Source organism: Ochotona curzoniae, unplaced genomic scaffold (assembly GCF_017591425.1).
Source record: "Ochotona curzoniae isolate NIBS_2020 unplaced genomic scaffold, NIBS_Ocur_1.0 contig_3819, whole genome shotgun sequence".
NCBI lineage: Eukaryota > Metazoa > Chordata > Mammalia > Lagomorpha > Ochotonidae > Ochotona > Ochotona curzoniae.
This window is the reverse complement of record NW_024466004.1, coordinates 13,356,626-13,380,562: the sequence shown is the minus strand read 5'-3', so window position 1 is coordinate 13,380,562 and position 23,937 is coordinate 13,356,626. Positions and strand designations below refer to the sequence as shown.

The 23,937-nt window shown below is 36.3% G+C and overlaps 1 protein-coding gene across 1 annotated transcript; it reads left to right on the top strand.

Annotated features, from left to right (window-relative positions):
• Window positions 1-501: 501 nt before the first annotated feature.
• DEFB114 (defensin beta 114) lies at window positions 502-4,818 on the top strand. Its single transcript, XM_040983121.1, has 2 exons — window positions 502-559; window positions 4,673-4,818. Exons 1-2 carry the CDS (start codon window positions 502-504, stop codon window positions 4,816-4,818), a joined length of 204 nt encoding a protein of 67 aa, XP_040839055.1.
• The last annotated feature ends 19,119 nt before the right edge of the window (window positions 4,819-23,937 follow it).

The following is a 23,937-nucleotide window of genomic DNA, read 5'->3' as shown; positions in this document are numbered from 1 at the left end:
TTTTTACATAGTTGATTAGGGCACAAAGTGTCAAGGGCTACAGGAAAGTGGGTAAGACATTATTCCCGCAATCAATCTCTCTCTCTTTCTCTCTCTCTCTTTCTTTTCCCCCTGTGTCTGGAGTAAGGGGGTAGATAAAGAAGCCACACTCAACCTCCCACCCATCCCAGGGTCCCCCCAATATTTGGCATGCTCCAAAGGCACTGCTCAAGTCATGTTGGTACTTGAACAGTTCTGAATTGCTGCCAATCTTGCCATTCCAAGCATGATGAAATCTCTCTAGAATCCACTAAACCTCAATTACTTTGAGATGTTTTAAATTTCAATAATTCTACCCACAGCTGTAGTTAGTGAAGCAGAGCCAGGTACACAAGGGCAAAACAATTTCCAGGTAATAGTGAGTCATTTTCACTAGAAAAACTATAAATAGCAAAAGCTTCCTGGGTTAATTTAAAAGTTCCAGATTCTCCTTTATATTTTTCAGTTAATCTTGTCTACAGAATGAAGATGTTGTACTATCTGCTTCATTTTTTGAGTTTTATGGCCTTTATTCTACCAGGTAAGATATACTTAGTATTTTTCCAAACATACACTCTATAACTACAAATAGAAATATTGGATTATTTGGAAAATCAGAGTTTTCAACAAAGTCATATCAATTAAAGTGCCTAAGTATATGTATCCTAATGAGGATTAAACTATTTTGGTTTCCAAATTTGTGATAATATTGAAGTTTTTTACAAATACAATTTTCAAAAAAAATTTTAAAGATTTATTTTTATTATTTTTTTTATTGGAAAGGCAGATATACACAGAGGAGAGACAGAGAGGAAGATCTTCTGTCAGATGATTCACTCCCCAAGTGAGCACAACGGCCAATGCTATGCCAATCCGAAGCTGGGAGCCTCTTCCATGTCTCCCACGCGGGTGCAGGGTCCCAAAGCTTTGGGACGTCCTGGACTGCTTTCCTGGGCCACAGGCAGGGAGCTGGAAGGGAAGCGGGGCTGCCAGGATTAGAACCGGCGCCCCTATGGGATCCCGAGCGTGCAAGGCGAGGACCTTAATCACTTGTGCCACCGCACTGGGCCCAATTTTCAAATTTAATCTGTAGATATTTTTGAGAAATAAACATGATCCTTTGACTTCTTTGGATCCTGGTTTTGGTGTTTAGGTATTTAAATAGGAAAACTGTAATTCATTAAATTCATTTTGAAAACTCAGAATTTTGGCGTTATAGTAAGAAAGACCCATGGAAAATGAATGAAGAGCAACAGGATATGAACTTTGGGATTTAAATAATACAACCTATAAAATGATTCTGGATATGCCTTAGACAATTTTAAGACATGAGGAACTCATTGGAAATTAAAGAGAAATATAAGATGTAGTACCTGAAACATATTTTCTAAATTAGTGAATGCATCAAGGAAGAATACAGCAATGACCCATGAGTTAATTTAAAAGAAATAATAAAGTATTTCCAGTATTTTTAACTATGAAGCTCCTGATAGTCATTATAATCTTTCTTGATACAAGGCACTTACATAATCTGAACTTTAGTAATGGAGTTATAATTTTAAGTTCACACACAGTCCACTCAGCTCTAGAAAAATTTGGAGCTTAAGGAGTATATCATGTATCAAATGAGAAGCTGGAATCAACTGGGAGGATCTAGATATAATGTTTAGCTCTTCATCTAACAATACTTTGAAGAACCTTGTTACTTGAAAGTTTTCATAGATTTGACAGCATATGTGACAGCAAGTGAAGAAAGTACAATAATAATTAGAAATAAAGTTAGAATTTAAATTTGATATATAATTGATTCTACTGCCACAAGCTTTACATTGCCTTATTACTATCCAACAAATTAACTGAGGAATTCAAACAAAAATGCTATTTTTGTCACTATCATCAGTCCAATGAAATGAAGAGGAAAATACAAGGTATCAGAGTGGATTGCTTTAATGCCATCCACCAAATATTACGTATGAGTTGTACAATAGTGTCTTTGGTTATTATTAAAACCTGAAAGTTAAAATAAAGCTATAACTAAGTTCATTCTAAGTGGTAGTTGATGAGTATGAAGTGGAACAGTAAACGAAAGACCTGCTCCCTCTCTTTTCTTTGGATAAAATATATATATATATAAATATAAATATAAATATATATATATATTTAAAAAAAGAACAGATGATGAATTTAAAAAAGATAACAGAATCCATGATGTCTTTGGTAGCTTGACAATATATTTCAGAGTACATGGGAGTCTGAATTAAGAATATTGAAGAGGAGTCATTATTGTGGCATAACCAGCTAAACTATTACCTGCAATGCCAGATTCTCATGTAGTGCTGTGGCATAGTAGGTGCTTGCTAATGTTGTGTTAGCATACTACATGGTCAACTGTTCATGTCCTGGCTACTCTATTTCTAAATCCTAAATCTAAATCTGAAATCCTGAGAAAGCAGTGGAGGATGGTCTAAATAGTTCGGTTCAAGCATTTATGTAGGAGATCCAGAAAAACCTTCTGGCTTTAAATCAGTTCAGCTCTGACTGTTGTGACTACTTGGGGGAAAGAACCAGCAGATGGAAGATATTTTTTCTCTGTAATTTTCTCTCTTTCTGTCTCTTTGTAACTTTATATTTCAATTAAAAATAAAGCAACTTCATTTCAGTAAGCTTTGGTATTTAAGTGATTTTTCAAATTCAGATTTCACTTAGAAATGAAGTGCCTGCAACTACAAAACTGATCAGTTTAAAAATAATTCTGCAATAAATATAGTAAATGAAAATTCACTTGAAATTTTTCCTTTGAGATCAGTACCAAAATGCCTTGTATAATTCATTACAGCTAACATTTTGATGGAGTCCTATCTGTAAATTGAGAAAATAATATAAAATTATATATTTAAAAAAAAGCAGAAGAAGGAGAAGAAATAGGAAGGGAACAAAAAATGACCACAATGAAAAAAAAAGTGCTTATCATCAGTAATCATTAGAGAAATGCAGATCAAAATCCAAGCAATATAATCACTCTGTACGTGTGCAAAGATTTGTTATAAAAACATTGTAAAGTAATGAATGTAGGATACAAAAAAGGGGAACCATTATGCACTGTGAGGATTTAAACTAGTGAAGCCATCTCTGGAAAACAATATGGAGATTTCTTCAAATGCTGGAAATGGCACCTCCATATGATCCAGGAACCCCACTTCTGGGTATCTAACCAAAGGACAGAAGCACAACAATGTATCTGCCCCATGATTTCATGTTATGCCTATGTGTACTAAAAATTAAGTTTTCCTTTAGATTATATTGATTTCCAAAGAGCTAAAAATAATTAACTTAGAAGTGCTTTATAAGAAAATATCCACAATGTTATAAGTTGATTTTCATGATGATTCTTGGAAATTAGAACTTCATTATAGCAATGGTGAAGCATCAAAGCCATGCTGGCCATGTTCTATTTCTTGTTCAAACTAGAGTGTTTTATTTTTTATTTCACAGTTAGCTCAACATTTACATGCAGACAATTTTCACCCATTTGTTGTGTTTATTAAGTATAGCAATAATAGAAGTTGAAGCAATAAGTCACTTATTTTTTATTATGCATTTGAATAATCTAAGCTGATTTTATTTTTAAAATCTAAATGTATTTTCAAAACACAATATAGAGACCTCAAGAAGATCTAGAATGTGTACAAACAAGATGTAGCAGCATTATTCGATAGTATAAAGTCATTTCCAAGGATCAGAGCAATTTTTCAATAGTGTGGGACAATTATTAACTTGTTCTGGGTAAATGAAGCTTGAAGTCATCTATGTTCTGAACCTAACAATTAATTTCCAGAGAAAAATTTTAGTCAGTAAACGTTACGACAAAAGAGTTTGTGATAGAATATCATACTGTGAATGTGGAATAATTTGAACAACTTGCAAACTATTTTGTGTATTTATGTCTGAACTAGAAGAACTTTAACATTTTGGAACATAAATATGTATTTGTCTTAAACTAAAATTACTATTGCCTAAAAACTATGACTAGCAAAAACATAAATTAATAAAAATTATTTGTATTAAATATAATAGATGGAATAATATATAAATATCTTACAATTACTAACAATCAAAAAGCATTGCCAAAATAATCAACAGATTCATGAACAATAGAAGAAAGAGCTATCGAAGATAAATAACTGAAAACATAAAAATCAAAATAACAATGAAACAATGAAATAATTTTATTTGAGTGAAAATTATATGGATTGTCAGTGGCAGAATAAGTTACATTCCTAGAATTCAACATGTTTAAGCCATCATTAAGATGTATTAATATAATTCATATTAGTCATATCTAAACTAATATAATATTGAATAGGAACTGATTATCCAAAAGTATCTAAAAGAATAAACAAATTATGTAATTCCAAGGAAATTAAAAGTAATCTTGAATCTTCTTGGAAAGAAAAATGTCTTGCCAACTTTTTATCAAATATTATTTAAAATGTTTCAATCTTACAAATACCTCTGATTCTAGAATGTTTATGGTGTGTTCATATCTTACAGTAGCTTTTAAATTTAGTATGATGTTTATATATATTATTATTGTCAAAAGTTATATATGCTCAAATAAAAGATAAGTAATTTCAGTTATTCTTTTTTACTATAGCCTCATGTTCTTTTGTGGAAGCTGATCGTTGCACAAGATGGAAAGGTTTGTGTAGGAGAAAATGTCTCTTGCGTGAAAAGCAGGTTGACATATGTCCCACACAAAGCAAGATTTGCTGTGTTGGAAGGTTATCATTTGAAGATTAATATTGAAAAGAAGATATCCTTTTGAATAAAGAATTTGTGCACCTATACAGAAATTTTGAGATTATTTTTAAAGTCTATGAAATAAACAAACATGTAAACCAATGGGTCTATCTTTCTTTAAAGATATTAATTTAGCCACATATAAAGTGAAAAAAGTAGGGATTAAAGCTAAAGCGTTATTTTTTTCAGATATATGTCTGCACTAAATATTCCCAACATGATTAAGGTTCAACTTAAGCTTACAAAATTGTATATTTCTCAAATTAATGATTATTTTTTAAAATTGTATTTCATTTTGTATTATTAAGTCAGATATGCATAGAGGAGGAGAGATGGAATGGAAGATCTTCCATCCATTGGTTCACTCCGCCAGTGACCACAATGGCTGGAGCTGAGCCAAACCGAAGCCAGGAGCCTGGAGCTTTCTTGGGGTCTCCCACACAAAGCAGGGTCCCAAAGATTTGGGCCATCATCTACTTCTTTTCTGCTCTGCAAGCAGGGAGCTGGATGGGAAATAGGGCTAACGGGACACAAACCAGTGTCCATATAGGATCCTGGTGCATGCAAGTCAAAGACTTTAGGCACTAGTCTACAACGTGCGAGGCTACTTCCCATTCATAATTTCATTAGAACATTTTCTATAGCTTTATATTTGAAATGCAGATTTTACACAGACAAGAGGAGGCAGAAGGATCACCCATCCACTGGCTCACTCCCCAAATAGCCCCAACAGCTGCAGTTTGAGCTGATACAACGTCAGGCAGAAGTTAGGAATCTCTTCTAAGTCTTCTATGTGGGCACAAGCTTCTAAGACATTGCACAAAACTCCACTGCTTTAACGCTGCATAAGCAAGCATCAGAAGTGGGCAATGGCGACTTGAACCCTTGCATTTATAGGTTACCCTGACTTGAAGATGGTGGTTGATTAGCCTATTGAGCCATGGTGCAGGCCACACCATTAGAAATTTCATTGATGAAAATATTCATGAATGTATTAATTTTTTAAAGATTATCATTAGTTTATTGCAAGTGGAGATTGGATATAGTCTTTGCTCCTTCCTATGGATACACTCATTAAGAAAGGAATAGTAACAAAACGCTATCTTACAGGAACTGAATTATATAAATGCTTTACTTATGCTAAAGGACAGACTTACAATAACTCTCCCTACATTTTCTTATTTATTTCTGAATGGAATGGGGAAGTCTATTATTTCAACTTCATTCAGCGCATTAATAACATCTGCTAAATGAAACCTGGAGATACAGAATGTACTTCTAGGGAATCGTTAACTTAATGTTGTTGAAAACTAACCAACCTTGTATAATAGCATGCAATATGTCTTTATTATTTAAAGTAGCATAATAAAGAAGTCATCAATTATAGTTCTTTTCAATAACATGTAGTTTCAATGGAGTTCTAAGATCTGGAAAACCAGGCTGTAGGCAATGCATGAATATATACTGAATTCTGCAGAGCTTCATGCTTACAATCTCATTGTTTTTCATTTTATGGAAGTCCACCTACCATGAAAATCCATATTTCTGACATTTATCTTATTTCTTCAAGTAATTTTAACACATGAATTGGAATTTTTCTTATATGTTATGTAAGGAGACCCAGGTAGTTCTTTTTCGGTTACCACACATGATGCAAATAAATAAAGAGCTAATGAATTAGAATCATGAAAAACATGACTAAGTCAGTGGAATATTGCCTTAGTTGGAACTAGGAACATTAAGATTAAGAAATATTGCAAGCAGTAATAGGTGGGTTTAAGATTAAGAGAAAATTCTTGACAATATCTTGACAACATGATGTTGGACTCTCTGCCATTGTCCATGCTGGCAATGATGGACATATGACTGTTTATGAAGAACTATACCATAGTAAATATATAGTGGAACCCAGTGAGAGGGGAGAGCATTTGGGTGGGATAAGGGAAATTGCAGGACCTGTGGAACTGTATCAAAACATGTTAATAATAATATCAACAAAAAACCATTCAAAAGGAAATTATTAAGAGGAAATGCTAATCCTTGAATCTTTACCTTTTATCAATAACATCAACTACAATGTTTACTGAAAGCCACTCAGGTTGATTTATACCAGCAGCTCTGTTTCTATATTGCATTCTCTTATTCAGCATTTTGTTCCCATTTTGCTGGGAACATACCTGAAGAGAACTCTTTCTCCTCCTAAGTCTGTCTCCTCTGTAAAATGCCCTTCATGTGTCTCTACATTTTTTCCCAAGTTCAACCACAGCAAACGCAGATAGGGAAGACTGATGAAACAACAGTAGTCACTGCCACAACGCCCTTTGACGTTGTCAGCACAGCCTACTTAGACAATGAACGCTGGCTCTGCATGCTGTGTGCTTCACAAACGAGGAACGTTTACACGCTCAGGTGCATCATCAGGGAACTTGAAGGAGGCGGATCACCTCAAATGCATTCCATATATATTATATTAAAACCTGAACATTTTAACATTCACATTCCAAAAAAGACTGATTCACAACAAACTTCAGGAAGTTTTTTTTTTTTTTTTTAAATGAGACATCAGAGCTCCCTCTCCAAAGCAATCTACCTCTTGTCTCACTCTCCTTTTTTCTATGTCTTCTTTCTTATTGCTTCTTCATGCAAATTTTCTTCTCAACATCTGTCTCCAGCTGTTTAATTCGCTGGGCACCTTCATTTTGTGTGTCTTCTGTTTCAGAGATCCTTTCCTCTGCCGCATTTATTCTGTTGATGAGGCTTTCAATCTTATTATCTTGGATAATTATGATAGATTCCTTTTTGTTGCAAGAACTGTCCCATGTTTTTCTTGTGTGATCCTAATGTTTTACAGTGAAGGCTCTGCAATGGTCTAATTTAGTTCGCATCTCACCATATACCAGTAAAATGACTGGCTTATAAACATTAAATTTTCTTGATTCAGATCCCAAGATTTATCAAATTTTATTTTCTCTATCAAAAATAATTTATCTTTACATACGCTGCTTTTCTGCCAGGAATGATCGAATCTCATGGTTGATAATATGGCATGTAAAGAATGGAAGCTAATTAGTCCCTTAAAATCAGTTCTTTTATTAATTTGAAAAACAGACATAGAAGTAAGAAGAGACAGAAGTAGAAGTAAGAAGAGACAGAAGTAGAAGAAAGAACTCTCCCTACGTTTTGTTCATTTCCCAAATCTGCAGCACTGGAGGTGACCAGTCCTGAATCAAAAATTATCGGATCCTTCTAGGTCTCTGATGTGATTCGCAGGGACACAGGTGCTTGAGTTCCATGCTACTGCCTTCCCAGGCACAATAGCAGGGAGTTGGGTTATAAGCATAACAGGATTCAAGCAGGAACTCTGGTACAGAAACTAAGTGTCCAAAGCCTTACCACCACATCTCCCAGAATGTAATTTCTATTATAGGGTGACAATAAATAACTCTTGAAAATATTTAATGTGTTTTTATTGGAAAGGCATACCTACAGAGTGGGTAAGAGATATAAAGTAAAATCTTTCATCCAGTGGTTCACACCCAAGCAATGGCAATGACTGGACTGAGCTGATGCCAAGGCAGGAGCCAGGAGCTGCCTCCAGGTCTCCCACAGAGGTGCTGAGTCCCATGATGTTTGGCCATTCTCTGTTATCTGTCTTTGAAACAGGCAAAGAGCTGGATGAAAAGTGTATCAGCAGGGGCATGAACCAACAAGTTTATGGAATTGCAGTATGTGCAAGTAAAAGAATTGCAAAGGGCCCAATAATCATAACATTTAATGCAACAGAATAAGTAACTTGTTATAGAGTTGTTTCCATTTGCAGCAAACTAATCAACCAGAAGCAACATCCGACTTATTTCATATATACAGATTATTGCTTCATACAATAGAAACCAATTAGGCAGATTTGGGTGTGGTGAGAATGGTGATTGCGATGATGAACTTTGTTACCATATGATCAAAGATTAACTCTCAGCTTTTGTTTTTATCTTTTATGTTTATTTTTATTGTAAAAGTGGATTTACAGAGAGGAGAGAAAGATTTTGTATCTGTTGGTTCACTTCCCAAGTTGCTGCAACGGCCAGAGCTGAGTTGATCAAAAGCCAGGAGACAGGGAGCATTCTCTAGGTCTACCATGCTGATGAAGTATCCCCAGAATCACACCTTGTTCTGCTGCTTTCTGGCCACAAACAGAAAGCTGGATGGAAAGTAAAACAGCATGGTAAAGAACACATATCCATACAGGATGCTGGTGCCATAAAATTGAGCCAACATGCTACCTAGCATTCAGAGTCAGCAATAACTACATGATCCTTCAATGTTACAGAATTTGTCACAAGAATATACTGGTTAAACGACTGGAAGTGATCAGAACAGAGCCTGGCACACAATAAATGCTCAAGAAAACATTTTTGAATATATCACTGATATTAATTGTGCTTTCAGTTAGATAGTAACTGAGAATAGTTTTGGTCCATTTTGTCCTGGAAATGAAAAAGATTTCATATATAGCTCATGGAAACTGCAATGTGACTAGTCCTTCTATTATACTTTTGTCTGTTTCACAATACTAAGAGGAATATGTGCTCAATCTGGAAAGGCAGCATTCTGCAGAATTATAATCACCCTGAAAAGGCTATAAAAACTAGAGTTCATTTTTTATTGAAGACATTAGAGTTTTGCTCCAACTCTGTTCCAGTATTTCCACCAATAATGAAGATACTTTGCATTTTTATGATCTTTGTCTTCACCTTCACTGTATCTTGTGGTCCTGCAGGTAATACTTAGTGGCATGGGAAAGGTATTAAGGGCAAAATGTTTTTGTAGCTATTTTATTCTAAAAAAAAATTTAGTTATTTTTAAAGAGATTTGATAGGAAAATGCTCATGAGATGAATCTCTCTGTCTCATGGAAGAAATGAAAAGAACCGACAGTTGATGAAACAGTGGGATTAGTCCCCTCAAGAAGTAGCATTTAATACACTTTATTTGATTAAGCTATGAGCCATGAGTTCCCTATTACATTCTCTTTCAAACTGCAATGTGTTGAATTGACAGCTGTTGTCAAAATTGAGTTGAGAATCATTGCCAAAATCAAGCTTTCACAAAACTAACAAAACAGTAGGAGAATTAGAGGGGAATCAACTGGAGGTGAACATTTATCTAGAACAAAAAGCATTGATATTGTGTCTTCTATATCTTTTTTATTCTTGAGAAAACATATACGAATGATACGTTTGAGGATGTTTTACTTCTTTAAAACAATAAGCCAAAACTATAAAATATGTGACACATGAAATAGTACAGAGCAAATATCTGTATTTTCAAGTCATAGGTTAAAAGATACTTGATATATTAGTCTGTGTACAATTGCAGGAACACAATTTTAGGTTATATCGGTGAAGGTTTATCAATCATCAGTATAAAATATGATTGATGATCACATTTAATTTTTGTTTTCTCAACTCAACACGAAGAATCAAAAAAATTTGAAAACACTAGACAAGAATGTTACAGTCTTCGTGGTGTATGCAGGATGTCATGCGGCCCCGAAGAATTTGTACATGGTTATTGTGAAGAAACACCCTGCTGTGTGGCACAGTTCGATTATTAGACTCTAAATCACTTGAAGCAGAACACTACACATAGGTGTAAATTAGATCCCAGCACTTAGTAGTAGTTAAAAATATGACTGACCTATTTGGGATTGTAACATTCCTAAGTCTTCTGTCATACTTACCCGTTACTTTATCACAAGTAGATATATGTTCAATTTCACAAGGCCATATTATTCAGAATGAAAATCACCCTGAGAAATTTTTAAAAACCAATGGCTATCTTTCTTTTACTAAGGGCACTTCAGTAAAAATGTTTTTTATTTTTTCTCTCTCTCTCTACCAGTTTGCTGGCAACTGAGTGAGTTTGTCTTATACACTTATTTTACCAATAGTAAGTTCACTATTGATTTAGGGTGAAGGAAATAAAGAAGAAAGCATGGTAGTCTTATTAAGATGGCAGCAGTGTTTCTGCAGTGATGTGAGAGAGGACTACCACCCTTTATATTTGTCTTCTTTTAGGATCTATTTATTCACTTTGCGGAGAAGCTGTTTTGGTTATGAATAGTCCATCACAACTATTGCTATATTTCCATAGTTTACCATAATTGTTTAGCTTGAAATGAAGACAATGTTTTGACAATGTTTTGTCTTGATTCTCTTCCATTTAAAGGATATCAATTTTGTTCCATAGATCTTCATGTCAGTTTTGGTATCAGCACTACGATTTTTTCATTTATAAAGGTCCTGTAATACATCATGAAGTTGGATATTTTGATATCTCTAGCTTTTTTTTCTATTTAAGAATGTTTTAAATCATTTATATTTATAGATTGATTTTATGTCCTTATGTTATATATTCGATAATGGGAATTTGGCAATACAATATTTTCTATTTTCAGTTATTAGGTTGATTTACTTTTATTTACTTTTTGGAGAATTTATTTACTTTTATTGTTGGAGAGTCAGACATACAGAGAGCAGGAGAGACAGAGAGGAAGATTTTCCATCTGTTGATTCACTCCCCAAGTGACTGCAATTCACGGAGCTGCGTCAATATAAAGCCAGGAGACAGGAGTTTTATCCAGGACTCCCATATGGGTGCAGGGTCCCAGTCTTTGGCCATCCATGCATGACTGCTTTCCCAGGCCACAAGTTGGGAGCTGGATGGGAAGCAGGGCTGCCAGGATTGGAACCAAAATATATATGGGATCCCAGTACGTGGAAGGCAAGGACATTAGAAACTAGCCTACCAAGCCAAGCCCATCTTTATTTTAAAAATAGTTATTGCCTTTTGTATAATTCAACATTTGTTCTTGGGATATCTTATGTTTTCTGGTTATTAACTTCCTCTAGAAGTAGAATTTGAAAACATTTTTTTTTTTTACAACATGGAGCTTGTGTCTAATTTTTGTGTAGTAGGTTTTAGTTGAATCACTCTCATATATCTATTTTTTTTAATGATAGAGTTACACAGGCTCTGGGATTTCCCACCCTCCTTCCTTCCCCCTCCCCTCCATGCACCTATTGAATTTCCCTCTAGTATCACAATCAGTGGTCCTTCATGAGCAGTCATAATTTCATCATTACACTATTGACCTGCTTCCCATCATTGTAGGAATGGAAACTGTCAGAGAGTCCAGCATCCTATTGTCAGGATATGTTCAGTTGTTTCACTGGGAATCCACCTTTGGTCTGGATATAGAGAGACAAAAGCACAACGTCTCCACATCTGGACATGCCAGTCCCCACTATATATCTGTTATACATGTCCTTAAATACAGAGTCTGAAAACATGGTCTACAACAGGGAGAAAAAATATAAACTTTTTATTGAAGTTGGAGCTAAACATCATGCTACAGAATTTAAAATGTGTCAACAAAGCAATGGAAAATTTTTTTTAAATCTTCTTGTAGAAATTGATGTAATTGTATGACTGATGTGGTGCAGAAGAACTGACAATAAATACAAGGACTTCATCATACATGATACGTAGTTTAAACAGTGTTGACAGGGACATTTACAACATCAGGTGTTTGAGCAAAACAACCCCTCAGCCAAATTAACAATGCGCATCATGACAGGAGAATTGTGGTGAATTGCTCCCCAGTCTCTGCCTGCTATCTGAAGGGTGTGGCTTAGACCTTACCTGCCATGGCATGAGACACAGCTTTCAGGCCTACACATGAAGTGCTACCTCCCACATTGCTACAAGTTCAATGGAAATACACATGGAAATGACCTCTAACATGAACAGGAGGTCAAGGGAAATAGACATGTTGTATAGCCAATTACAGTGTCTTTGGAGGGCAGAGCATGTGCCAGAAGATTCCTTCCTGCCCTCTCCTTTCCTATCCTTTAAAAGCTACACAATTAAGGGACATTTTTCACCAGCTTGTCTCTGCTAGTTCTTATGGACAAAGGACACTGTTGCTTCTCCCTTGGTGAACTCAGGACCTGCTGGCAGGCTTAAACCCCTAAAGACAACCACTCAAAATTACAGATAAAAGATAAATAGCTGCAACTTGTTGTTCTCTATGTGGATCATTGCAGCGTTGCATGGTCAGTAGTAAGGATTGTGATTTTTTTTTCCTTGTCTATCTATACTTAGAAGTTTTACTGGGAAGCTACCCTCATTCTTTAGTAGAGATGCATTCTGTTGATTTTCCCTGATTCTGAGTAGTCTGATATCCATTGCATCATTTACTTTGGGGTCACATGTGTGTGTTTATTCTTATGTATGTGTGTATGTATTGCATTTTTATGGAAGTCGTCTTATATAAGAACAAATATATGATATTTCTCTTTCTGGGATTAGCTAATTTCACTGAGTATAATGATCTCCAGTTGAGCTCATTTGAATGCAAATGATAGAATTTCATTCTTTTCAGTAAGCTGAGTAGTATTTCATAGGGCAGATGTACTATGGTTTCTTTATCCAGTGCTCTGTCAATGGGCATATATGATGTTTCCATGTTTTTATAAGTTGCACTGCAATGAATAAAAGAGATCAAGTTGCTGGTTCAGGAATTATATATGACAATATATAAAACACATGCATAAATATATATGTATTTAGCATACATCATATATATCTGTATCTATCTATTTATCAATGTATATACAAATGAGTGGAGTTGGTGGGTCACATGGTAGGTGAATTTTCAGTTGCCTGAGTATTCTCCATTCCAACTTCCAAAGTGGCTGCACCAGCTTACAATCCCACCAGCAGTGGGGTAGTCTTCCTTTTCCCCCACATCCTCACCAGCAGGTGTTGTTGGAAGTTTTCTGTATGTGGGCCATACTCACTGGAGTTAAGTGGAACCTCAGTGTTGTTTTTTTGTTGTTGCTGCTGTTGTTGTTTTAATCTGAATTCCCCTTATTGCTAGGGAGCGTGAACATTTTTTCATGTCTGTTAGCCATTTCGATGTGTTCCCATGAAAAGTGTCTTCTCATTTCCTTCACCCATTTCTTGACTAATTTATTTGTTTTGTTGTTACGGTTTTTCTGGAGCTCTTTTTAGATTCTAGATATTATCCTCTGTCAGTTGTGTAGTGTGCAAAGATTTTCTTCCACTTTGTTGGCTGTTTTATTTTTTTTAAGATTTATTTATTTATGTATTAGAAAGTCAGATATACAGAGAGGAAGAGAGACAGAGAGGAAGATCTTCCATCCAATGATTCACTCCGCAAATGAACACAACAGCTGATGCTATGCCAATCCGAAGCCAGGAGCCAGGAACTTCTTCCAGGTCTGCCACACAGGTGCAGGGTCCCAAAGCTTTGGACCGTCCTTGACTGCTTTCCCAGGCCACAACGAGGGAGCTGGATGAGAAGTGGAGTTGCCGGGTTTAGAACCGGCGCCTATATGGGATCCCGATGCGTTCAAAGCGAGGACTTTAGCTGCTAGGCCATGCCACGGGGCCCTGTTGGCTGTTTTCTTACAGGGTTGATAGTTTCTTCTACTGTGCAGAAGCTTCTTATTTTAATGTAGTCCCATCTGTTTATTTTGGTCTTGAATACCATTATTTTTGATGAAGTATGTAGGAAGTCTTTGCCTGTACCTATATCCTCTAGAATATTTCCTACATATTCTTCTGAAGGCTTGATGGTTTCTCTGTGTAGGTTTAGATGCTTTATCCATTTTTACATGATCTTCATGAATTATCACTTTCTCTCAAAGGACTGAACTGAGTGAGTTAAGTGAGCATAGGACCTCCCCGCAGTGTGCTTTACCTCTGAGCTCATGCACATGTCAGTTGCTTCCCTGCATGCATTTCACCATGTGATGCCATCCTCAGGGGAGTTCTCTATAAGCTAGTGGATCCCATTAAAATTATCTTGGAAATTCAAAACTGTGAAATGAATACATATTTTTTCTTTATAAATCATCCAGTTCATATATTTCATTATAGCAATAAAAAAATTAAGACCTAAAGAATGCATTCATATTAGACTTCCTTCTCGAATTCCAAATGATATCATAGATTGGCTAACACTGCATTTTGACTGACTCACTGGTGGACAGCTACTATGCTACAGGATGAATTAAATATTCTCCACTACAGTAGAATCAAGAGAAGTTTGTACTCAGAGAATCTTAGTGCTATTCTATCAAAGTTTTATATTCTGGAAAAAAAAAAGCTACAAAGAAATGAAGACATGATTTTGTCTCTTTTGTTTGTTAATTTTCAATATTACATATTTATGGCACTGGATCTATTTATAGAAACACCTGCTTATTATTTTTACCTACTATATAAAACTCTATTGACTCAGAGATTATCAAAGCTGAAATCAATCCAAAGGCCCAACAATGACAAATGGCAATTGCATTGTCACAAAACTATGGCAGAACCACTTGGAGCAGTGAGATGGAAGCTTCTGAGAGTTCCTGAAATCAGAAAAACGAGGCTTACACAATCTCCTTTCAAAAGCCACAATAACTCCCACCTAGAAGAACATACTGTTCACTGATCAAGGCAGTTTCCTGTAAGCATATTTCCTTCCTTGTTAAAATTATTCTACTCCCACACAAGTTTGTACAATGTTTTCAAAGGAGCCTGCTGCAGGCAATCAAGAATTGTGGTTGGGCCCGGCGCGGTGGCGCAGTGGTTAAGGTCCTCACCTTGCACGCCCAGGATCCCATATGGGCGCCGGTTCTAATCCCGGCAGCCCCGCTTCCCTTCCAGCTCCCTGCCTGTGGCCCGGGAAAGCAGTTGAGGACACCCCAAAGCTTTGGGACCCTGCACCCGCGTGGGAGACCCGGAAGAGGCTCCTGACTTCGGATCGGCATAGTATCGGCCCGTTGCGCTCACTTGGGGAGTGAATCATCGGAAGGAAGATCTTCCTCTCTGTCTCTCCTCTCTGTATATCCGCCTTTCCAATAAAAAAATAATAAAAATAAAAATAAAAAAGAATTGTGGTTAAACTTAACAGTTTTGTAAAATCACATTAAAGCTTCCTGTATTTCCAGCTCTTCAATTCTTGAAATCCATTGCACCATTTCCAGTATTTTCCAGTTTTCATAAGAATTAATTTGAAACTTAAATACTCAGCAATCATTGACTGATAGCACAATATCGGCAACTTCTGATATCTGAACAGTGTAATTATGCACTCCTCAGTATCTAAACATAGACTATCAGTTTATCCTATTCTTTTTTAATTTATGTCTCTGTCTTCAGTAAAATTAAGGATCGAAAAAATAAGAAAAAAATTGCCTAATGATTCTTCTATATAGGATTGTTGTCTTATAAATATATTATTAATAGCTCTCTAATAATTTAGGGATGCTTAGTCACTTCAACCACATCAATTGCTTTCCCAAATTTACACAAATTAATGTTGGTATAAGAAAATTCCAATTCATGCAGTTGTGCATGGAATGGAAGGCAAAGTTTGGGAAATACATCTAACATTCTGACTGCTCAAGAATTTGCCCAAAGGATTGGCTTATGAAGTGGTTCACCTTGAACATGGATGAAACTGGCATATGGTGTACATCTAGAATTTTAGAGAAAAAAAACAAAGCTAAATGGCCTGCTGTTTTCAAAGAAACTGTAGTGCCACTGATTGACATAATGTGACCAAGAGCTCCTAAAAAGAAAACAGCAACACTTTCTAATTGTCAAGTTATGCCCACGGAAATACAGCCAGGTAAAAGATTCTTTGATGATTGGTTCATTTTAAACTCAGTTTACAGGGAGACAGAGAAAAACCATCCATCCATCCATCCACTGATTCACTCCCTCATCCCCATGTGGACGTAAAGGCCAGCAGTAGGCCACATTGTAGTAATGAGCCAGTAGTTTCATCTGGGTCAACCACTTAGGTATCAGAGGGCCAAACACTTTCACCATTTTCTGTTACCAGTGAGCTAAACCAGGAATGAAATAGCCAATTCATGACCCTTTATGAAATTCTGGCATTTATTGCTGGAGGTAATCTTACTATGCCATAATGCTAGCTCCATAATTACATATGTAAAAGACACCTAAAATTTAGCAGGTCGGACATACAAGGATCACATACCAATCAAATTTGTAAAGCAAATTTGGAGAGTTAGCAGCAGTTTTAAGTACATACATCAGATTACAACCACAAAATATCCAGGTGCCCAAAAACAGAGTAAAGAAGACAATCAGGAGAATCAAGATTGCAGAATAAGATACCACATTTAAACAGATGCAGAATCATTAGCCAAAATGAAGCAGGGAGAGCACATTTCAGGAAATAGGAGAGGACAAGCTGATAGCAGAAGGGCATCTGGAAACTAACAAACACAGGAAAACAGCCTACACAGCAGTGTGATATTGCAGTGAACAGATCCATCAGTGGCATTCAGTGACTGGAAATCTAAAATCCACTGGTGGCTAAAGCTCCCCAAGAAACCAGGTGGGAAAGGAAGTACATTGAGAGCTCAGCAGGTGAACCCAGGCAAAGAACTGCATGTGCTGCTGATTTGTTTGATTTAACCAGGAGCATAGAGGGAACAGCAGATCCCAAACAGCCAGTACAGAAACAGGGTAGATTTCCGAGCTCAGACCCCAACCAGAGCACATTGGGCTTCATTTTGTACAGGAATTTAAAGGTTATGGGACAGGACTGTTCAAGCACTACACTGGGAACAAAATAGCTATTGTCTCACTGCATTGTAATGATGTGTCCTCCTACAGTTCTACCCAAAAGAGGTCCATGTAGCCCCTAGACATAATGGCCAGCAGATCCAGAACTCCAGAAGTGGCACATAAGGCACCATTTTGAATAGGATGGCAAAGGCTATGAGATTGAAGGGATAAAAATGAGCTGTGCATGCACTTGTGCTGGAAATGAGCTCACAATTAAGTGCATTGCACTGGTCCCACAGGAAAAATAATACTAACTATGACATCTTTAGTGTCGAAATAGGTCCAGGTTGGAGGAAGACCTAAGTGCCAGCAGGTTCTGGCAAGAGCAACACCACCACAACCTAGTTATTTAGGAAAGCTGGTGTCTCCCTAATCCTGGGAAGTGCTCAAACCAAGCGGGAGAAAACATCTACAGACCATGGTACAGCCTCAACACAGATCACAGGAGGTGGAGAATCGTGATCCAAGAGCCAAGGCTACAGAGACTGTGGTGGAAATCCAACATAAGAGCACAGACCAGAAGCTTGCTGGAGGGAGTAGCACAAGTGACTGCCAACAAAGAACTGCTACCAACTCCAAAAAGTAAAATCAAACTGCAGACCTGTGGGTGATAAAACTTAGAAACCTGTCCCAAGTGAAAGAATCTGCTAATCAGAAGTAGAATGACCAAGAGCAAAAGAAGAGGCAGAGGAATAAGCAATATTACTGAAGATTCCTCAACAAATGAGCAAAACCCTTTGCCAACCTCAGAGTTAACTGAGGAATAGATTGAGAAAATGAGGGATATAAAATTCAGAAAACTCATAATAAAGCTTCTTATCAACAATTTCAAGCATATAGAGTAGTTCAAGAAATTTAAAGATTATGTGAAACAAGTGATGCAACACTGACACATCTAGAAGAATTATGGGAAGCAAAAGATACAATAAAGTCAGTCAAAAATTCAGTGGAAAATCTCAACAGAATGAATAAGACAAAGAAAGAATTTCAGAGTTGGAAGATATTTCTTGCTGCAAGGGGAAACAATCAAAAAGTTGGTAACAGAGCCCCCTCAAGCAAAAGAAAAAAAATGTATGAAAAATTAAGAGACCAAAGGCCAAGGCCATGCTCTCTTCGGCAGCACATATACCAAAATTGGAATGATAAAAATGTTAGCATGGCCCCTGTGCAAGGATGATTCAAAGGCCAAGGCCAAATATAAAAGACACAAGAGTTCCAGAAAAGGCATAAAGAGAAGTCAGGCTTAACAATATATTTAATGAAATAATAAAGGAAAACTTCCCTAATCTGCAGAAAGAATTTGGAAACAGAATACAGGAGCGGCACAGAATTCCCAATAATGTTGATCAAAAGTGATCTTCACCAGGATACATGATAACCAAGCTCTCTTCAGTTAAATATAAGGAAAATATCTTTATATGTCCATATGAAAAAAATCAATTGACCTATAGAGTAATCCTGAAACAGACTCACAGCTGACCTCTCAGAGGACACTCTACGGGCCAAAAGATAATGCAGTGACATATTGCAGATTCTAAAAGGAAAAACAAAATGTCAACCCAGAATAACATATCCAGCAAAGCTTTTCTTTGTCTTTATAAATGAAATACATTTTTCTAAGGTAAAGAAAAATATTTCTATAGTAAAGAACATGCCTCTTCCCAACTTGACCTATAAATTATGCTTAAAGAGGTTTTCTTGACAGAAAAATATAATAGCACCCACCAAAACCAAAGGCAAATGTGAAGAACATCCCAGTAAAATAACAACAGAAGATTAAATCACACAATGAATAACCATTGTAAAAATGGTTGGACCAAATTACCACCTATACATATTAACCTTGAATGCAAATGACTTAAACTCAATAATGAAATGTTTGCTAGTGGAATGGATGAAAAAGCAAAACCAATCTATCTGTTGCTTACCAGAGACACATCTCACCAACTAAGAGTAGTAGAAACTATCTGATGAATTTCAATGATTTTATATTTATTTTCATTTCTTGAAAACTTTTTTCAAAATGTTTACTTACTGATAAATCATACAGTAGCATCATTTTCTTCAAGAAGGTTCTTGATTTTCTTTTTTACTTCTGCAGAGAAACCTTAGTAATTCAGTATAGCGTTATTTAACTTGATGGCATTATAAATTTCTGTCTTTTTCTGCATTGTTGATTTTGTTCCATGACTTTTCATTGAACAGGATGTATAGTAACTGTGTAATGGAGGTGATCATATCCAAATGTGAGGACACAATGCAATGTGCATCTTTACTTCCAGATAAAAGATGGACGCCCAATAAAAATGCAAATATGTGTTGACAATAGGATGCTGAACTCTCTACCGCTGTATATTCCTTCAGTGATGGACTTATGACAGTTTGTTAAAATTCAAAATAATCCATATAACATAAAACTAACCATTTGAAGATACATAATTTGGTGGGTTTAAGCATATTCATAATTTTGAAAGGTAGCTTTGGTGTATTTGCATAATAGAAATGTTCTAGCTTTAGTTTGGTAATGATATTAGGCCTCAGTAGCATAGAGGGTTGCAGCTGTAGGATAGATTTATAGAATTTGTTAAAACAATCAAGCTTGCTTTGTAAGCCTTTCACTACTTGTTATCCTGTAAACTTTGCCAGGTGATTGTAACCACCGGCTGCTCTGGAGCCTCCATTGCTGGAATTGTGTTACTCTTGCTGATACCACTCTCCCCTGTCCCATTTCGACCTGGTAACATCCACTCTTGTTGCCCTTCTCTCACTCTGTCTTTGGCACACTCTTAGCTTTAAATTGTATCTCCAAAGTTTCTCAACCAATGGGAAATTAGAGGAAGGAATCTGTACAAGATAAGGAAGAAAAGGAGATGAGGGTGCATACATCTACATCTTGGTCACCACTTTCTTTTTTTAAGATTTATTAATTTTTAAAACAAACTCAGATATACAGAGAGGAGGAGAGAAAGAGAGGAAGATCTTCCATCCGATGATTCACTCCCCAAGTGAGTGCAACGGCCAATGCTGCGCCAATCCAAAGCCAGGAGCCAGGAAACTCCTCCAGGTCTCCCACATGATTGCAGGGTCCCAAGGCTTTGGGCCATCCTCGACTGCTTTTCCAGGCCACAAGCAGAGAGCTGGTTGGGAAGCGGGGCTGCCGTGATTAGAACCGGAGCCATATGGGATTCTAGCGCTTTCAAGGCAAGAACTTGTATAACATTTCCAGGATTCTAAAAATGTAACCTTATTTTAGCAGTCATTCTCAACTCCCCTATACACTCTCTTGGGAAATTATGAATGCATCTGATGAATAAGTATCCTACAGAATGTTCTATTTGTTTCAGGAGAGTATGCATTTTCCTTTTAGAAGACAAAAAAAAAATTCACAATTTGCAAGTCTGTATAGCTATAACGTTGTTCCTTTTTTCTGTTTTCTTTCAATACTTGTTGCATCCATTATCAAAAATGTGTCCTTTATCCATTGCTGATTTTTTTCTGTTTTTTTTTTTTCTGCCTTCATTTTTGTCATTGTTTGCTTCATTCATCTTGGTGTTCTTACTACAGTTAAATAAAAACTTAAGTTGGCATACTTGTCAGATTATTTCCTCATTATGTATTTTGTTGTTTATATTAACATTTTTGCCTTAAATGTCTTGCATAATAATAGAGTCTGTTCCCATTTTTTATGGGTTAATGATTGTGTGGGAAATCTTCCATTCAGTTTCTATGCATCCCTTTAATATAACCAGTTAGTAAGGAGTGAAGCTCTCCATTCAACTTTTCCATTTAGATTTCGCATTTGTCAGGAAACAGTATTCTCTTAGTAGTAGAGAATTCTTGTATTGTTCTTCATTTTTTTCTACTATTACAAAAGGAATTATAATGAATTCCTGATGTATGATTGTAGTGATCAATTATATTTGTTGAATAAATCTTACATTTGGAGAGCTGAAGTAGTCTGTCTCATAATGAGCTGATTTTTTTTTTTTAACTTTATACTACAGGGCCCGGCACCATGGCCTAGCGGCCAAAAGTCAGCAACTTCAATACGCCAGGATCCCATATGGACGCTGGTTCTAATCCTGGCCACTCCACTTCCCATCCTGCTCCCTGCTTGTGGCCTGGAAAAGCAGTCCAGGAAGACCCAAGGCTTTGGGACCCTGTACCCACGTGGGAGATCCGGAAGAAGTTCCTGGCTCCTGGCTTCGGATTGGCATAGCATTGGCCGTTGCGCTCACTTGGGGAGTGAATCATCGGCTGGAAGATCTTCCTCTCTGTCTCTCCCGTTCTCTGTATATCTGACCTTCTAATAAATAAATAAATCTTTAAAAAATTATAGTACAATTCCATAAGGCCTGAGATTTCCCACCCGCATATTCCCACCGTCCAACTGATTTTCCACATTTTATTACAATAGTGTAGACCTTTATAAGGAGTCATGATTCCATCAGCCCATTATTTAAGTGTGCCCTGACATTGCTGGTTAAGATAATGTCAGAGAGTGCAGCACCCCATTGTCTAGATATGTCCAACAGTTTCTTTGGGAGTCCAATTTGGAATTAGGGATGCATTTTGCATTGAATCTTTACATCTGGATATTGTAGTTTCTGTCAAGCCATCACTATACACTCCTTTAAATGAGAAGCCGTTTAAAAAGTAAAAAACAGCAAGAACAACAAAAAAAAGAGTAGAGCACCATGGAGTCAAAAAAGCATGCCATCGAATAATCAACGCATGGGTGATGAAAAGAAAGCACAAAAGTCTCTTTGCTGAAATGATGCTACTATGTGATGCATGAGCCAGTGTGAATTCAAAATTTGCATGATTTCTTCCTAATATTCCAGAGAGCATATTTTATCTGTCCTATTGGAATTGATTTATTTCATTGAACATAATGATCTCTAGTTGGGACCATTGAGTTGAAACCGGTATAAATTCATTCTTTTTAATGGCTGAGTAATGTTCCAAGAAGTAGATGTACCAATTTCTTTAACCACTCCTCTTTGGATGGACATCTGGATTGTTTCCTTGTCTTTGCTATTGTATATTGTGCTGCTATAAATTCGGGATTACAGAACCACTTCAAATATGCAGTTTTCATTTCTTTGGGTATATTCTTAGGAGCATGAAAGCTAGATCATATGGCATGTTTATTTTCAATTTTTTTAAGCACTCTCCAAACTGATTTACATAGTGGTTGTACTAGCCCAGAGTCTCGCCAGCAGTGAATGAGGGTAACTTTTTCCCCACGTGCACGCCAGCAGGCTTTGTTAGTAGAGTTCCATTAAAAGGCAAAATCACTGGAGTTAAATGGGGTTTTAATTTGTATCTTCCTGATGGCTAAGGATCCTGTTAATCATTTGAGTCTGTTCTTTTTTAAGTTTTTTTTTTTAATTGGAAAGTCAGATATGCAGAAAAGAAGAGAGACAGAGAAAAAATCGTACAACTTGTAATTCAATCCCCAATGGCCACAATGCTGGAGCTGAGCTGATCCAATGCCAGGAGCCCAGAGTCTCCTCTGGATCTCCCACATGCACTCAAGATCCCATGGCTATGGGCCATCCTCAATTGCTTTCCCAGGACATAGAGAGCTATGCTGTTATGCTGGGACCACCAACCTACATATTTAAGCTGTAAGTTCAATAACTATTAGTTGGTTTTCTTTTATTTTATAGAACATATGGTTTAGATTTTTTCTGCAGTAATATGTGTCCCCTTTTTGTTATCTTGGCATACCAAGGTATTGTTAGTACTGTAAAAGGATGCTCCTCATCCCAGACCCATTAAATCAAAAGCACTTGATGTTGGGCCTTGTAACCTTTGTTCTATGCACTTTCAAGTGGATTCTGATGCAGATAAAAAGTAGAGATTCTCTTGATTCTACTGTTGAAGAGAGAATTGATCATTTTTCTTTACAGCATTAACTTTCAGATATTGGGAAAAATGTCTAGCTTTTCCACATTTATCTGAAATAGTTGAATTAGTAAACCTATAACGCTGGGTAGGATATTGCATTGAATTTCACAAATAAAAGCATCAAACCTGGAATTTTGAAAGCAGATAACTTATTATAACCAATGTGTCAATAATACTTATACTTGATCTTAGTCAAAAGGCTGAGAAATGATCATCAGTAATACTTATAGCATATTGCGTAAAGTTATTAGTGAATCCAGAATTTTCTGATCATGTTACTTTTACATAATTAAACATTACACTAACTGAAATAAGTCACTTCATCTCTCGCTGTCATTACCTACAGAAAAGTGATGTCAACAAAAGTTTCCAAATGCAAAATTCTGTGACTCACTCATTCATCAGTTTAATATTAGAGGCATTAGTATTTTAGCCTTACAAAGATTAAATTTTTTAAATTGTTTTTAAAATGATAGATCAGATTGCTATAACATGTTCACCTTGATGTTTAGCACTCCATGCA

What these genes read in the sequence shown, in the direction of transcription:
- DEFB114 (XM_040983121.1), top strand. Translation starts at nt 502, where the DNA reads ATGAAGATGTTGTACTATCTGCTTCATTTTTTGAGTTTTATGGCCTTT. An exon ending in TATGGCCTTTATTCTACCAG is followed by an intron (nt 560 to 4,672) that starts GTAAGATATACT and finishes TTTTTACTATAG; the next exon opens with CCTCATGTTCTTTTGTGGAA.